At 39.6% G+C, this 17,632-nt stretch overlaps 2 protein-coding genes across 2 annotated transcripts; both read right to left on the bottom strand.

Annotated features, from left to right (window-relative positions):
* Positions 1-856: 856 nt before the first annotated feature.
* On the bottom strand, positions 857-1,867 carry LOC149978667 (uncharacterized). Its single transcript, XM_090194572.1, has 2 exons — positions 1,855-1,867; positions 857-1,686 (listed from the first exon to the last, which is right to left on the bottom strand). Exons 1-2 carry the CDS (start codon positions 1,865-1,867, stop codon positions 989-991), a joined length of 711 nt encoding a protein of 236 aa, XP_090050698.1. The 3' UTR covers positions 857-988.
* Positions 1,868-2,163: 296 nt separating this feature from the next.
* On the bottom strand, positions 2,164-13,494 carry LOC118947620 (uncharacterized). The gene is made up of 4 exons (XM_036972558.2): positions 12,863-13,494; positions 12,353-12,450; positions 11,992-12,169; positions 2,164-2,638 (listed from the first exon to the last, which is right to left on the bottom strand). The coding sequence occupies exons 1-4, from the start codon at positions 13,206-13,208 to the stop codon at positions 2,490-2,492; spliced, it is 771 nt and encodes a 256-aa protein (XP_036828453.2). The 5' UTR covers positions 13,209-13,494; the 3' UTR covers positions 2,164-2,489.
* Between the last annotated feature and the right edge of the window lie 4,138 nt (positions 13,495-17,632).

Here is a 17,632-nt window from a genome sequence, read left to right as displayed (position 1 = left end):
TGACAGCTTTGCACACTCTTGGCTTTCTCTCAACCAGCTTCACCTGAAAGTGATTGTGGAGGCCAGGTCATCTGATGCAGCACTCCATCACTCTCCTTCTTGGTCAAACAGCCCTTACACAGCCTGGAGGTGTGTTGGGTCATTGTCCTGTTGAAAAACAAATGATAGTCCCACTAAGCCCAAAACAGATGGATATCGCTGCAGAATGTTGTGGTAGCCATGCTGGTTAAGTGTGCCATTAACTTGAAATAAAATCACTGACAGTGTCAACAGCAAAGCACCATCACACCTCCTCCTCCATGCTTCACGGTGGGAACCACACGTGGAGATGAACCTACTCTGCATCTCATAAAGTCATGGCAGTTGGAACCAAAAATCTAAAATTTGGACTCAATAGACCAAAGGACAGATATCTACCGGTCTAATGTCCATTGCTCGTGTTTCCTGGCCCAAGCAAGTCTCTTATTCTTAGTGGTGACCCTTTAGCAGTGGTTTCTTTGCAGCAATTCGACCATGAAGGCCTGATTCACACAGTCTCCTCTGAACAGCTGATTTTTAGATGTGTCTCTTACTTGAACTCTGTGAAACATTTATTTGGGCTGCAATTTCTGAGGCTGGTAACTCTAATGAACTTATCCTCTGCAGCAGAAGTAACTCTGGGTCTTCCTTTCCTGTGGCGGTCATCAGAGCGCTTGATGGTTTTGCACATGAAGAAACGGATCGACTTACTTCATGTCTTAAAGTAATGATGGACTGTTGTTTCTCTTTGCTTATTTGAGCTGTTCTTGCCCTAATATTAAATTAATATTTTTAACAAATAGGGCTATCTTCTGTATACCACCCTTACCTTGTCACATTACAACCAATTGGCTCAAACGCATTAAGAACGAAAGAAGGACTACTATCCTACTGCCCCACCATTTATTGGGCATTCTCCTGTCCTACGTCCTTGTGTTCAGAGGCCTACATCTGTCCTATGTCCTACTGTTCAACAGTCTTTACCTCCTGTGTGGTTTATCTCATGTCTTCTCAGGTTACCTAACTCCTTAAAACTCTTGTCACACTGGGAGCAGTGGTAAGGCTTCACCCCTGTGTGTATTCTCTCGTGTGTTTTCAGGTTACATAACTGGGCAAAACTTTTTCCACACTGGGAGCAGTGGTAAGGCTTCTCCCCTGTGTGTATTATCTCATGTCTTTTCAGGCCACTTAAGTGGTTACAACCCTTTCCACACTGGGGGCAGTGGTACGGCTTTTCTCCCGTATGTATTGTCTCATGTATTTTCAGGCCCCCTAACCTTGTAAACCTCTTTGCACACTGTGAGCAGTGGTATGGCTTCTCCACTGGGTGTATTCTCTCATGTTGCATCAGGTGTCCTTTCTGGTTAAAACTCCTCCCTGTATGAATTCTCTCATGTTTTTTCAGGTATCCTCTCTGGTTATAGCTCTTTCCACACTGGGAACAGTGGTAAGGCTTCTCCCCTGTGTGTATTCTCTCATGTTGTTTCAGGTATCCTTTGTGGTTAAAATTCTTTCCACACTGGGCACAGTGGTACGGCTTTTCTCCTGTATGTATTCTCTCATGTTGTTTCAGGTCCCGTAACTGTTTAAAACCCTTTCCACAGTGGGAGCAGTGGTGTCGTCTTGTTGGTTTGGACGGCTCTGGTTCCTGGGAGTCTGATCTTTCTCCTGTCAAAGACAGAGTGTTTATTTAAATAGAGACCTGAATGAAACCTCCACATGATAAAATATCCTTACTACAAGGGTAAATCCTAATTAGATCCCTCAATAATCTGAGGCCAGTTTTAACAATCTTGGTGTAGCGCTTCCTGGTAATTACTGATATGTTTACATTACTTATTTTATTCATTCTGTTTTACAAGTCAGAACACAAAAAATAAAACAGTTCCCGGACACCCAAGACACAGATGTCGCTGGAATCCAACTCGAACAGGTGGTTCTAAATATATAACTTCCATAGCTGTACGATACAGAATCCGATCTACCAATTTCTTATTTAGACGGTCACAGGTTTTCAAAATGTTGACTATGACTAATGTCATGACATTTTGGGTAAAGTAAAAAATAAGAAGAAATATTTTGGGTAGATGATCCTAAAACTGATAGTAACTATAAATATACTCAGCAAAAAAAAGAAACATCCTCTCACTGTCAACTGCGTTTATTTTCAGCAAACTGAACATATGTTCATACAAATATTTACACAAGATTCAACAACAGACAAACTAAACAAGTTTCACAGACATGTGACTAACACAAATGTAATAATGTGTCCCTGAACAAAGGGGGGTTCAAAATCAAAAGTAGCAGTCAGTATCTGGTGTGGCCACCAGCTGCATTAAGTAATGCAGTGCATCTCCTCCTCATGGACTGCACTAGATTTGCCAGTTCTTGCTGTGAGATGTTACCCCACTCTTCCACCAAGGCACCTGCAAGTTCCAGGACATTTCTGGGGGGAATGGCTTTAGCCCTCATCCTCCGATCAAACAGGTCCTCGACGTGCTCAATAGAATTGAGATCCGGAATCTTTGCTGGCCATGGCAGAACACTGGTGGCATTCCTGTCTTGCAGGACATCATGCACAGAACGAGCAGTATGGCTGGTGGCAACAAGCTCACCCCTGGTGAGACAAAACCGCGACTCGTCAGTGAAGAGTACTTTTAAAAATATTTATGTCAGATCACCACCAAATCCAAAAAAACACAGCCATTTTTCCCAGCCAAAGATAGTCACAAAAGCAGAATTAGAGATAAGATTAATCCCTAACCTTTGATAATCTTCATCAGATGACACTCATATGACATGATGTTACACAATACATTTATGTTTTGTTCAATAATATGCATATTTATATCTACAAATCTCGGTTTACATTGGCGCCATGTTAAGAAATGCCTCCAAAATATCCGGAGTAATTACAGAGAGACACGTCATATAACAGAAACACTCATCATAAACTTTGACGAAAGATACATGTTTTACATATAATTAAAGATACACTGGTTCTTAATGCAACCGCTGTGTCAGATTTTTTTAAAACGTTACGAAAAAAAGCATACCATTCAATAATCTGAGACGATGCTCAGAAGTAAATATATTTCTCCACCATGTTGGAGTCAACAGAAATACGAAATTACATCATAAATATTCCCTTACCTTTGATGATCTTTCATCAGAATGCAGTGCAAGGAATCCGAGTTCCACAATGAATCGTTGTTTTGTTCCATAATGTCCATTACTAGTGTCCAATTAGCTAATTTTGCTAGCACGGTTAGTTCACATGTCCAAAAGCTGGCGCTGGTCCAGGCGAACTCGGACAAAAACTTTAAAAAGTTATATTCCAGGTCGAATAAACTGGTCAAACTAAGTAGAGAATCAATCTTCAGGATGTTATTATCATATATATCCAATAACGTTCCAACCGGAGCATTCGTTTAGTCTACAGAGTAATGGAACACAAGGCGATATAATGACTGGCATTCTGCCAGACCAGGGACTTAAATAGCTGCCATCCGGTCCCACATTACACTAGAGGCTTCATTCCACCTTCTACTGACTGTTGACATCCAGTGGAAGGCGTAGGAAGTGCAAACAGATCCATATCTTATTTGAATAGGCGATGAGTTGAAAATCAACCAGCCCCAGAATTTCCACTTCCTGTTTGGAAGTTTGCCTGCCCTGTGAGTTATGTTATACTCACAGACATAATTCAAACAGTTTTAGAAACTTCAGAGTGTTTTCTATCCAATAGTAATAATAATATGCATATATTAGAATCTGGGACAGAGTAGGAGGCAGTTCACTATGGGCACGCAATTAATCCAATGTGAAAATGCTGCCCACTATCCCTAAAAGGTCCAGAGAGCCCATAAAAGTTATTGAGATCTTCAATGAGACATTTCAGGGATCTAGCTTGCAGACTTAACATAAAACTTGAGTCATCGGAAAACATCTTTGTTATTAAGCCTTGGATTTCTAATCCTCTAATGGTGTTATTGGATCTGATTTTAATAGCGAGCAATTCGATGGCCATAACGAATGGATATGGTGACAGCGGACACCCTTGTTTACCTCCTCTTGACAATTCAAAACTCTGAGAAGTAGCAGCTATTTACTCATTTACACCTGGGGTTACGAAACATTATTTTTTACCCATTTTATAAGAGAATGATCCCCTCCCCCAAAAATCCTGGCATTTATAAATATAATCCAGTCTTACTTTATCAAAGGCATTTTCAAAATTTGCAAAAAATACCAGGCCTGGCTTCTTCAATGTTTCATGTTTTCTATTATTTCTAGTAGTTTATCTCCAATGTATCGTCCATGTAAAAAACCTGGTCAAACCTTTTAAATTCTGAGTACTATGCATTTCGCTAGTATTTTTTGCATCACAACGTTGAAGTTTAAGGGGACTTCAGTTTTTTTTTTTTTAGATAGATTGGATCTTTATATTTGCCATGTGGGTCTTGTTTTAATAATAGTGAAATCAGACCTTCCAGTTGAGTACCTGACAGACTACCATTTCTATAGGTGTAGTTAAAACAAGCTAACAATGGAGCTTTGAGTAAATCAAAAAAGGCTTGATATACATCTACCGGTACATCTACCTGTACATCTACCGGTACATCTACCGGTACATCTACCTGTACATCTACCGGTACATCTACCTGTACATCTACCTGTACATCTACCGGTACATCTACCGGTACATCTACCGGTACATCTACCTGTACATCTACCGGTACATCTACCGGTACATCTACCGGTACATCTACCGGTACATCTACCTGTACATCTACCTGTACATCTACCGGTACATCTACCTGTACATCTACCTGTACATCTACCGGTACATCTACCGGTATGCCATCAAGCCCTGTGGTTTTTCCAGACTGAGAGGATTTAATAGCCTCAAAAAGGTATTCCTCTGTAATTTGGCCTTCGCACGGTTCTTCTTTTTTGTTGAAAGGATTCCTCATCATTCAGAGGGTGAGGATGAGACAGATTAGAGAACATTTGCTTGAAATATTTAGCATCGTCTTTTAAAATATAATTTGGAGAATCATAAATGACTAAGACTTTTAGTAAAGAGTTTCGCAGGTTATTTTAGGTTCCGGTGTTGAAGATTCAGGAAGAAGTTGGTGCATTTTCATCCATATTCCACCCAGTTGGCTTTCATTTTTGTAATATTTTACATTAGTTCTGGAATAAGTTCCTCTAGTTCTTTTCCCTCTCATTTTGTATCTCTGTAGTTTTTATAGCATCTACCTGTACTATTAGTTAATGTATCTCTGTAGTTTTTATAGCTGTCTATCTGTACTATTAGTTAATGTATCTCTGTAGTTTTTATAGCATCTACCTGTACTATTAGTTCATGTATCTCTGTAGTTTTTATAGCATCTACCTGTACTATTAGTTCATGTATCTCTGTAGTTTTTATAGCATCTACCTGTACTATTAGTTCATGTATCTCTGTAGTTTTTATAGCATCTACCTGTACTATTAGTTCATGTATCTCTGTAGTTTTTATAGCTGTCTATCTGTACTATTAGTTAATGTATCTCTGTAGTTTTTATAGCATCTACCTGTACTATTAGTTCATGTATCTCTGTAGTTTTTATAGCATCTACCTGTACTATTAGTTCATGTATCTCTGTAGTTTTTATAGCATCTACCTGTACTATTAGTTCATGTATCTCTGTAGTTTTTATAGCTGTCTATCTGTACTATTAGTTCATGTATCTCTGTAGTTTTTATAGCTGTCTACCTGTACTATTAGTTCATGCATCTCTGTAGTTTTTATAGCTCTCTACCTGTACTATTAGTTCATGTATCTGTAGTTTTTATAGCTGTCTACATGTACTATTAGTTCATGTATCTCTGTAGTTTTATAGCATCTACCTGTACTATTAGTTGATGTATCTCTGTAGTTTTTATAGCATCTACCTGTACTATTAGTTCATGTATCTCTGTAGTTTTTATAGCTGTCTATCTGTACTATTAGTTAATGTATCTCTGTAGTTTTTATAGCATCTACCTGTACTATTAGTTCATGTATCTCTGTAGTTTTTATAGCATCTACCTGTACTATTAGTTCATGTATCTCTGTAGTTTTTATAGCATCTACCTGTACTATTAGTTCATGTATCTCTGTAGTTTTTATAGCTGTCTATCTGTACTATTAGTTCATGTATCTCTGTAGTTTTTATAGCTGTCTACCTGTACTATTAGTTCATGTATCTCTGTAGTTTTTATAGCTGTCTATCTGTACTATTAGTTCATGTATCTCTGTAGTTTTTATAGCTGTCTACCTGTACTATTAGTTCATGTATCTCTGTAGTTTTTATAGCTGTCTACCTGTACTATTAGTTCATGTATCTCTGTAGTTTTTATAGCTGTCTACCTGTACTATTAGTTCATGTATCTCTGTAGTTTTTATAGCATCTACCTGTACTATTAGTTCATGTATCTCTGTAGTTTTTATAGCTGTCTACCTGTACTATTAGTTCATGTATCTCTGTAGTTTTTATAGCTGTCTACCTGTACTATTAGTTAATGTATCTCTGTAGTTTTTATAGCTCTCTACCTGTACTATTAGTTCATGTATCTGTAGTTTTTATAGCTGTCTACCTGTACTATTAGTTCATGTATCTCTGTTTTTATAGCATCTACCTGTACTATTAGTTCATGTATCTCTGTAGTTTTTATAGCATCTACCTGTACTATTAGTTCATGTATCTCTGTAGTTTTTATAGCATCTACCTGTACTATTAGTTCATGTATCTCTGTAGTTTTTATAGCTGTCTACCTGTACTATTAGTTCATGTATCTCTGTAGTTTTTATAGCATCTACCTGTACTATTAGTTCATGTATCTCTGTAGTTTTTATAGCATCTATCTGTACTATTAGTTCATGTATCTCTGTAGTTTTTATAGCATCTACCTGTACTATTAGTTCATGTATCTCTGTAGTTTTTATAGCATCTACCTGTACTATTAGTTCATGTATCTCTGTAGTTTTTATAGCATCTATCTGTACTATTAGTTCATGTATCTCTGTAGTTTTTATAGCATCTACCTGTACTATTAGTTCATGTATCTCTGTAGTTTTTATAGCATCTACCTGTACTATTAGTTCATGTATCTCTGTAGTTTTATAGCATCTACCTGTACTATTAGTTCATGGATTTCCCTTGTTGGTCTTGTCTCTTCAGACAGGAACTGCTTTTTATTATTGATGAATATTGAATGACCTCTGAAGGTACATTTAAAAGGTATCCCAAACAATACAGGGATTTGCTGAACCTATATTGTACTGGAAATATTCAGTTTATAAATGTTTTTTTTAAATCTTAGTTAAAAATAAATGGTCCTCCAGTAAACTGGATGTCCAATATCCCCGTCCACACGGGAGGCTTATTAGACGAAGATCCGATCGCTTCTGTCTCCTATTAATACTTTAACCTGCGAGAGAGAAAGAGACAAGAAAGTAGTTAAGACGACTAGCTTGATTAAGTCTCCTCCATGAATCTCTCACTAGGTCAGGGTTTTTTAATCCGTAAATATCAACTATTTCAAATGAGTCCATAATATTTGTGATCTCCGTAAGGGCACGGTGATGAGTGATTTCCTTTACGGTCCATTGAGGTACTTAAAACTGTGTTATAGTCTCCTACCAAAATGATTTGATCATTTGTTGCCTGTAAGTAAATTGATATAAATATTTTTTAAGAAGTATGGATCATCCTGATTTGGACTAGAATAGATGAATGAGCCAAATCTGTTATTCATCCACTTTTCATATTGAAAAAGAACCTCCTTAATCGCGAATCATTCCTGACTATTTGCAATAACAACACAAATTTGGGAGGTGCGGATCAGCTTTAACATTGCGGATAGATTGTCGCTTCCATCAATGCAATTGTCTGCATATACACACATACATACACACACATATATACACATACATACATACACATACACATATACACACATACATACACACACATATATACACATACATACATACACATATACATACACATATACACACATACATACACACACATACATACACATATACATACACATACATACATACATACACATACACACACACACATACATACACATATATATACATACACACACATACCTACACACACATATATACACATACATACATACACATATACATACACACACATACCTACATACATACACATACCTACATACATACACATCCATTCAACCCCCCCATCTGTCTCTAAACACCATCCAGTCCCACCCTTCAGCTCCATTCAACCCCTCCCATCTGTCTCTAAACACCATCCAGTCCCTTCAGCTCCATTCAACCCCTCCCATCTGTCTCTAAACACCATCCAGTCCCACCCTTCAGCTCCATTCAACCCCTCCCATCTGTCTCTAAACACCATCCAGTCCCTTCAGCTCCATTCAACCCCTCCCATCTGTCTCTAAACACCATCCAGTCCCACCCTTCAGCTCCATTCAACCCCTCCCATCTGTCTCTAAACACCATCCAGTCCCTTCAGCTCCATTCAACCCCTCCCATCTGTCTCTAAACACCATCCAGTCCCACCCTTCAGCTCCATTCAACCCTCCCATCTGTCTCTTAACACCATCCAGTCCCTTCAGCTCCATTCAACCCCTCCCATCTCTTAACACCATCCAGTCCCTTCAGCTCCATTCAACCCCTCCCATCTCTTAACACCATCCAGTCCCTTCAGCTCCATTCAACCCCTCCCATCTGTCTCTAAACACCATCCAGTCCCTTCAGCTCCATTCAACCCCTCCCATCTCTTAACACCATCCAGTCCCTTCAGCTCCATTCAACCCCTCCCATCTATCTCTTAACACCATCCAGTCCCTTCAGCTCCATTCAACCCCTCCCATCTCTTAACACCATCCAGTCCCTTCAGCTCCATTCAACCCCTCCCATCTATCTCTTAACACCATCCAGTCCCTTCAGCTCCATTCAACCCCTCCCATCTGTCTCTTAACACCATCCAGTCCCTTCAGCTCCATTCAACCCCTCCCATCTCTTAACACCATCCAGTCCCTTCAGCTCCATTCAACCCCTCCCATCTCTTAACACCACATTATTGATGAATATTGAATGACCTCTGAAGGTACATTTAAAAGGTATCCCAAACAATACAGGGATTTGCTGAACCTATATTGTACTGGAAATATTCAGTTTATAAATGTTTTTTTAAAATCTTAGTTAAAAATAAATGGTCCTCCAGTAAACTGGATGTCCAATATCCCCGTCCACACGGGAGGCTTATTAGACGAAGATCCGATCGCTTCTGTCTCCTATTAATACTTTAACCTGCGAGAGAGAAAGAGACAAGAAAGTAGTTAAGACGACTAGCTTGATTAAGTCTCCTCCATGAATCTCTCACTAGGTCAGGGTTTTTTAATCCGTAAATATCAACTATTTCAAATGAGTCCATAATATTTGTGATCTCCGTAAGGGCACGGTGATGAGTGATTTCCTTTACGGTCCATTGAGGTACTTAAAACTGTGTTATAGTCTCCTACCAAAATGATTTGATCATTTGTTGCCTGTAAGTAAATTGATATAAATATTTTTTAAGAAGTATGGATCATCCTGATTTGGACTAGAATAGATGAATGAGCCAAATCTGTTATTCATCCACTTTTCATATTGAAAAAGAACCTCCTTAATCGCGAATCATTCCTGACTATTTGCAATAACAACACAAATTTGGGAGGTGCGGATCAGCTTTAACATTGCGGATAGATTGTCGCTTCCATCAATGCAATTGTCTGCATATACACACATACATACACACACATATGTACACATACATACATACACATATACATACACATATACACACATACATACACACACATATATACACATACATACATACACATATACATACACATACATACATACATACACATACACACACACACATACATACACATACATACATACATACACACACATACCTACATACATACACATACATACCTACATACATATACATACGCATACCTACATACATACACATACCTACATACATACACATCCATTCAACCCCCCCATCTGTCTCTAAACACCATCCAGTCCCACCCTTCAGCTCCATTCAACCCCTCCCATCTGTCTCTAAACACCATCCAGTCCCTTCAGCTCCATTCAACCCCTCCCATCTGTCTCTAAACACCATCCAGTCCCACCCTTCAGCTCCATTCAACCCCTCCCATCTGTCTCTAAACACCATCCAGTCCCTTCAGCTCCATTCAACCCCTCCCATCTGTCTCTAAACACCATCCAGTCCCACCCTTCAGCTCCATTCAACCCCTCCCATCTCTTAACACCATCCAGTCCCTTCAGCTCCATTCAACCCCTCCCATCTCTTAACACCATCCAGTCCCTTCAGCTCCATTCAACCCCTCCCATCTGTCTCTTAACACCATCCAGTCCCTTCAGCTCCATTCAACCCCTCCCATCTCTTAACACCATCCAGTCCCTTCAGCTCCATTCAACCCCTCCCATCTCTTAACACCATCCAGTCCCTTCAGCTCCATTCAACCCCTCCCATCTGTCTCTAAACACCATCCAGTCCCTTCAGCTCCATTCAACCCCTCCCATCTGTCTCTTAACACCATCCAGTCCCTTCAGTTCCATTCAACCCCTCCCATCTGTCTCTTAACATCCATATGGGATTTATATTTGCCATATATATATATTTTAACTGTGCTGTGATGCTTCACAAAAGTACTAAACTTTTCGATTCTCATAGTTTCTACAGATTGTAAATGAAAGATAAACATTTTTGTTAAAATAATTATAATATTATTGATTGAATAGGACTTTTCAAATCACCCAGTATTGCCATCTGCAGCGTTAGTTCTAGGTAAATGTTGCAATTCTTCAGCGATTCCTGGACCTGTGACCAAAAACGAGCTACATATGGACAGTACCAAAATAAATGATCTAATGACTGCCTTCTCGCAGCAAAATCTGCAGAGCTGGGAAGATTGTATCCCCATATATAACATTATATTGGTTGCAAGAATTTTGTATAATAATTGAAGCTTTGAATCCGCCGTCATTTTGCGTGTCAATTCATAAACCATGTGCCATGGAATCAGTACAATGAAAATCTCTTGCCAACTATTTTGACATTTATTTGGCACAGCTGTCAGTTGTTTGGTCCTTAAATGGAACTGGTAAACATTTCTATTTATCACAATTTGATCCTTAATGCAGGGCCGACAAGTTCCTGTTCTACAGTCTAGTAAAGACAGGGGGGTTGACTGGGACAGGCAATGTAACATCCAGAATGTTTTTAGGAAAAAGGTTTTGTAAAACATGCACCTTACATCAGATCATCTTGAAACTTTCTCTCTAAATCTAACTTTCATCAAGGTTTTATATGGTCTATTGGTTTCTCTCTAAAGCTAACTTTCATCAAGGTTTTATATGGTCTATTGGTTTCTCTCTAAATCTAACTTTCATCAAGGTTTTATATGGTCTATTGGTGTCTCTCTAAAGCGAACTTTCATCAAGGTTTTATATGGTCTATTGGTTTCTCTCTAAAGCGAACTTTCATCAAGGTTTTATATGGTCTATTGGTTTCTCTCTAAAGCGAACTTTCATCAAGGTTTTATATGGTCTATTGGTTTCTCTCTAAAGCTAACTTTCATCAAGGTTTTACATGTCAACTAACAGAACTGTCTACTGTGGTGGAAATATACAAGTCTATCTTCCTGTCAACAAACAGAACTCTGCTGGTTGTCCAGGTAACAGATACCAGTCTATCTTCCTGTAAACAAACAGAACTCTGCTGGTTGTCCGGGTAACAGATACCAGTCTATCTTCCTGTCAACTAACATAACTCTGCTGGTTGTCCTGGTAACAGATTCCAGTGGGCAGATCTATTTAATTTGTTCAAACTAAATTACAGCACTTACTTTGATGTGTCAAATCTGATCCTTTCTTCTCTTGTCGTCCTCTCACAGTTCCACTCAGCCCTGTTGTTTTCCTGCAGTCCACCAGCAGCACAGACAACCTCTTCATACCCAGCATTAAGGAGCTACCAGGAGAGGCACGACACAGGGACTCCGGGAGGGAGGAAGGGCTAGTGTTGTTCTGGTAACCACAAAGAGGGGACACAGACACATATCATTATGGATGCTGATGTCACTGTTGTCATAAACTGCTTTACAGAAACACAGCCCAGACCCAGATAGAGCAAGCTGTATGCTAGACCAGGCCAAGCTGTATGCTAGACCAGACAGACCAAGCTGTATGCTAGACCAGACCAAGCTGTACCATCTGGTGTTCTGATCTGGAGAGACTCTTCTCTGCCTCGTCAGCATCAGGATGTTGTTGAGGCTCCCCAGAGGATCCAGGATCGTCATGTCTCTCTCCTGTGTGAATGACAACATCAAACAGACAGTCAACCTATGATCTTCTATTGCGATCATAGGGTCTTACCAGAGCCATTAATATGTCTAAAAAGGGCCTTTAAAAAAAAATACTGTTTGTGATGCAAGTGTAAAAGGGTCGTTCTATGAAATGGGTGGCTTTTACATCCCTTTGATATTTTAAGTAGAAATGATGCACCAGAATTGGATTGTAGAATCCTGTTATACAAGATGAAGTGAGCTTTAATATAGACCACATGGAGAATAAAATACATCTAATTTAAAAATATATATGTACCAATGGCAGTACTGAACAACATATTCAAGTGTAGAACTTCAGTAGAATCCCCCATTTAAAACCACATTAGTTCAACAACGGCATCGTTTGTGCCCCTGTTTTTAAGACAGTACTCACGGATGGAAATCGGATATTCTGACTCCTCCTCCCTTTTCACTCCTAAAACATCTTCCTCCTCTTTTATTGAGATATCCTCCTCTTCCTCTTTTACTCCAAAATGTTCTTCCGCTTCTTTCGCTACATTCTCCTCCTTCAATGTTACGGCATCTTCCTCATTTTTGATTCTGAAAGGTTCTTCCTCTTCTTTCACTATATTCTCTTTCTTCAATGTTATGGCATCTTCATCCTTTTTGATTCTGAAAGCTTCTACCTCCTCATTTTCCACTCTGACAACCTCTTTCCCATCTTCCTCTTTCCCTGTAATATCATCCTCTTGTTTCAATGTGATAGCCTCCTCTTCCATTCTGAAAGCTTCTTCCTCTCCTTTCACCAGATCTTTCTCCGTCTAGTTTCGTGACCTCATGCTCCGGGCGATTAGCCTTGTGCAGTATCAAGTTAACACATTCGCTAATTTAAGAAGCAAACTACGTTTAAATTAACAAGTAGATGCGTAAACAGAATTGTGTTCCAAACACTAAGATTAATATACACAAGATTAGACTAAAGAGCTTAAACGCTGCGGATCTATGTTCGCTAGCAAACCACCGCATTGGTTGAAACAGAAGCCTTTTGTCTCTATTGAAGAAGCCTCCTGTTCCGTCCACTAGATTATACGTCACGCAAGAAGCATCACCTGAAAAACTCACATCGCCATCTGCTGACTGGAGTGAGCAACACAGATCGGAACAAAAATAAAGCAATGTCAAAAGAAGTCATTTAAAAACAACCAGATGTTATGTTCTCTTACTTCTTACAGCCAATACTTTCCTCCAGGGCTGACCTGCCCATTAGGCAGGATTAGGTGACAGATTGACAAGGATATTCCGAGCTAAATGGACCAAGGCTCACCACTAACAACACCTCACATTATTCTGCCCAAAAACAATTTTAAAAAACTTCTCACTCAGCGGCATGTGGGCTATTTAGGTGAGTGGTGGTGTTTCCACATGAAGCAGTGCCCACTTTGCAAAAGGCAACATGGACAGATATGTCTCTACCTGTGTAGAGCACATGCCCCTTTACCCTTCCAGTCTCTAAAGTGCCCTTTTGGGTGGTGGTATAATTTGTATTCATTTTTTCTCATCAGTTATTCTTAACCCACTGCCTGCAAGTCGTTGTTAAATTCTCCTCAGTGATTTGTATTTTCCTTCAACTTTCTGAAGAGGAAACAGCCAGGAAATGCCCCTGTCTGAGTGCATTTGTCTACCACTATGTGTAGCTGTTAGCGATGATGCTAATGATCCACTATGTGTAGCTGTTAGCGATGATGCTAATGATCCACTATGTGTAGCTGTTAGCGATGATGCTAATGACAACCATCTTTTGGTTGATGGAAAAGATTCCCAAAAAACCTTGTCAATTAAATGTTAACTACAAAGTAGTCTGTTCCTACCTGGCAGAATGATATCATGACTATTTGCATTAATCCAGTTGTGATTTGTTCAGCAGACTCTGCAATCACATGTGTGCTACAGAGACACTACAAACCAAGCAAGACTCTTGCTGGTGCCGCTTGAATTAAAGGGTATCTACACACAAAAATGAAAATGTTTTAGATTTTTCTCAGACTTCAAAAGTGGTCTCCTTTTGTTGTTTTTCTATTAACAATGTAATTTTGAGAGCGAAAAACGGAAAAACGGGGACAAATCAGAAACCTGGAAAAACTAAATGTAGAAAACCGAATTTGACTAAATATATTAAATATTCTATTGATTTTCTCTCATTATGTCACACCAGACTTCGCTTTGGCTCCCCCTCCTGGCCAGCTCAGGCATTCAGTGTTGCCGGCCTTCTAGCTGCTGCCGAACCTACTGCTGTCAAACACCCTTCACTCATCAACTCCGAACTTGTCTCGTCATCATTACACACACCTGGTTCCAATCCCCACTCTATCACTGTATAGATAGATACTCCCTCTGTCATTTGTCTTTAATCGGTCATTGTAAATGTCACTTGTCTTCCTGAGAGGAATCGCTCCTACTATTTCCTGAGTACTTTATGTAGTTCGCCCTGTGCCTTTTTGATAATCAAGATATATTTTGAGCACAACAGCATTGGGGTTTCGTCCCGCTCTGATCTATGGTGCTGAAATAAATTCAGTAGTTCCAAACCTGCAACTGCATCCTGCCTACTCCTCTCTACACCAGTAACACATTATCTAGGAGAGTGTAGAGCAGTGTTAACCAATCCTGGTCCTCCACTACCCCCAACAGTAACACATTATCTAGGAGAGTGTAGAGCAGTGTTAACCAATCCTGGTCCTCCACTACCCCCAACAGTAACACATTATCTAGGAGAGTGTAGAGCAGTGTTAACCAATCCTGGTCCTCCACTACCCCCAACAGTAACACATTATCTAGGAGAGTGTAGAGCAGTGTTAACCAATCCTGGTCCTCCACTACCCCCAACAGTAACACATTATCTAGGAGAGTGTAGAGCAGTGTTAACCAATCCTGGTCCTCCACTACCCCCAACAGTAACACATTATCTAGGAGAGTGTAGAGCAGTGTTAACCAATCCTGGTCCTCCACTACCCCCAACAGTAACACATTATCTAGGAGAGTGTAGAGCAGTGTTAACCAATCCTGGTCCTCCACTACCCCCAACAGTAACACATTATCTAGGAGAGTGTAGAGCAGTGTTAACCAATCCTGGTCCTCCACTACCCCCAACAGTAACACATTATCTAGGAGAGTGTAGAGCAGTGTTAACCAATCCTGGTCCTCCACTACCCCCAACAGTAACACATTATCTAGGAGAGTGTAGAGCAGTGTTAACCAATCCTGGTCCTCCACTACCCCCAACAGTTGTGGTGTCTTAGGTCTCTCTTTATGTAGTGTTGTGGTGTCAAAGGTCTCTCTTTATGTAGTGTTGTGGTGTCTTAGGTCTCTCTTTATGTAGTGTTGTGGTGTCTTAGGTCTCTCTTTATGTAGTGTTGTGGTGTCAAAGGTCTCTCTTTATGTAGTGTTGTGGTGTCTTAGGTCTCTCTTTATGTAGTGTTGTGGTGTCTTAGGTCTCTCTTTATGTAGTGTTGTGGTGTCAAAGGTCTCTCTTTATGTAGTGTTGTGGTGTCTTAGGTCTCTCTTTATGTAGTGTTGTGGTGTCTTAGGTCTCTCTTTATGTAGTGTTGTGGTGTCTTAGGTCTCTCTTGTTGTGTGTTTTGTCCTATATTTGTATTTTTTAACACCAGCCCGCCCCTGCAGGAGACCTTTAGTCTACTGGTAGACAGTCATTACAAATAAGAGTTTGTTCTTAACTGACTTGCATAGTTAAATAAAGGTTACATTTTTAAAAATCAGTCAGCCAGCTGCTACAGTCCAATATGAATGTCCAATACACACAATAGGTTGATCAGTAACCAGTTAGCTAGCTGCTACAGTCCAATATGAATGTCCAATACACACAATAGGTTGACCAGTAGCCAGTCAGCCAGCTGCTACAGTCCAATATGAATGTCCAATACACACAATAGGTTGATCAGTAGCCAGTCAGCCAGCTGCTACAGTCCAATATGAATGTCCAATACACACAATAGGTTGACCAGTAGCCAGTCAGCCAGCTGCTACAGTCCAATATGAATGTCCAATACACACAATAGGTTGGTTATGGAGGTGATGTACCACATTCAAAGTCCTTCAATAAGACCTAAGATGCTAAGATGCAAATATAATATATTTGTGTAAATTATACATAGTTGTGTTCTGTGGTTGTCACTGAGTTGGCTGATATCCCATTTCATGGGGTCACTCCATAGTTAAAGCTGAACAGTGACTATAGAACGTCTACACGCCTTTTAACTTTTGTTCTTGTGCAGACAACAGATGGTGTTTATGGTGGAGAGGACTGTGGACTCGGTGGAGGACATCCCAGCCACTAAATGGCTACTGATCAACCTATAATGTGGAAGTATTGAACATTCATATTGAACAGCCTTACCTATAGAGTAGCACCACCACCCATCAGCCCATTCTCATGTTGATGTCAAAGCTGCAGTGTATTGTTGCTATAGGAGTTTATGATTAATAATCCTATTTCAAGACACACTAAGATGTCACCATACTATTCATTTAAAGCCCCTCTGTCAGATATAAATCATCAGAGTGGGAAACCAACTGACATGGAAACAATGGAACAAATGTATCACTATCAGAGGGGTGTATTATGACATCATATAGAACTACTCAGACATTCCAAATATCACTTGATTATCAGAGGGGTGAATTATGACATCATATAGAACTACTCAGAACTACTCAGACATTCCAAATATCACTTGATTATCAGAGGGGTGAATTATGACATCAGATAGAACTACTTGTTATTATTTATATAATAACCATCATATCTTAGTTAACTTGGAGTCACATGATGATATGTTGTCAGGTCCTCCCACTATGACTTGGGAACCTATGTAGTTTATTAGGCTACAGATGAAATAAGTTATGAACTTCACAGGGTGGTGAAACTACATGTGATGAGCTTGATGCTCCTTTCCAATACATTTTGAGGTTCTTATTCTGGTGACATGATGATCGATGCTTGGTTGCCATTTGACAAATAAAATAATAATCTCATAATTTGGGTAACAACGTTTATTCAACCAGTGGGAGGCTTGTAAATGCCCCCAGGAAAGTGGAAAGAGGAACTCTTCATTGAGACAATAATAAACAGCAATCCATGGGCGAGTTGTGGTGGATATTATAAACTAAGGATCTGCTGGAGTCCAAG

The sequence above is a fragment of the Oncorhynchus mykiss genome, chromosome 13 (genome assembly GCF_057628025.1).
Source record: "Oncorhynchus mykiss isolate SJ-2025 chromosome 13, ASM5762802v1, whole genome shotgun sequence".
Lineage (NCBI taxonomy): Eukaryota > Metazoa > Chordata > Actinopteri > Salmoniformes > Salmonidae > Oncorhynchus > Oncorhynchus mykiss.
Note: the sequence above shows the minus strand (reverse complement) of the source record. Positions and strands in the feature narration are given on the sequence as shown.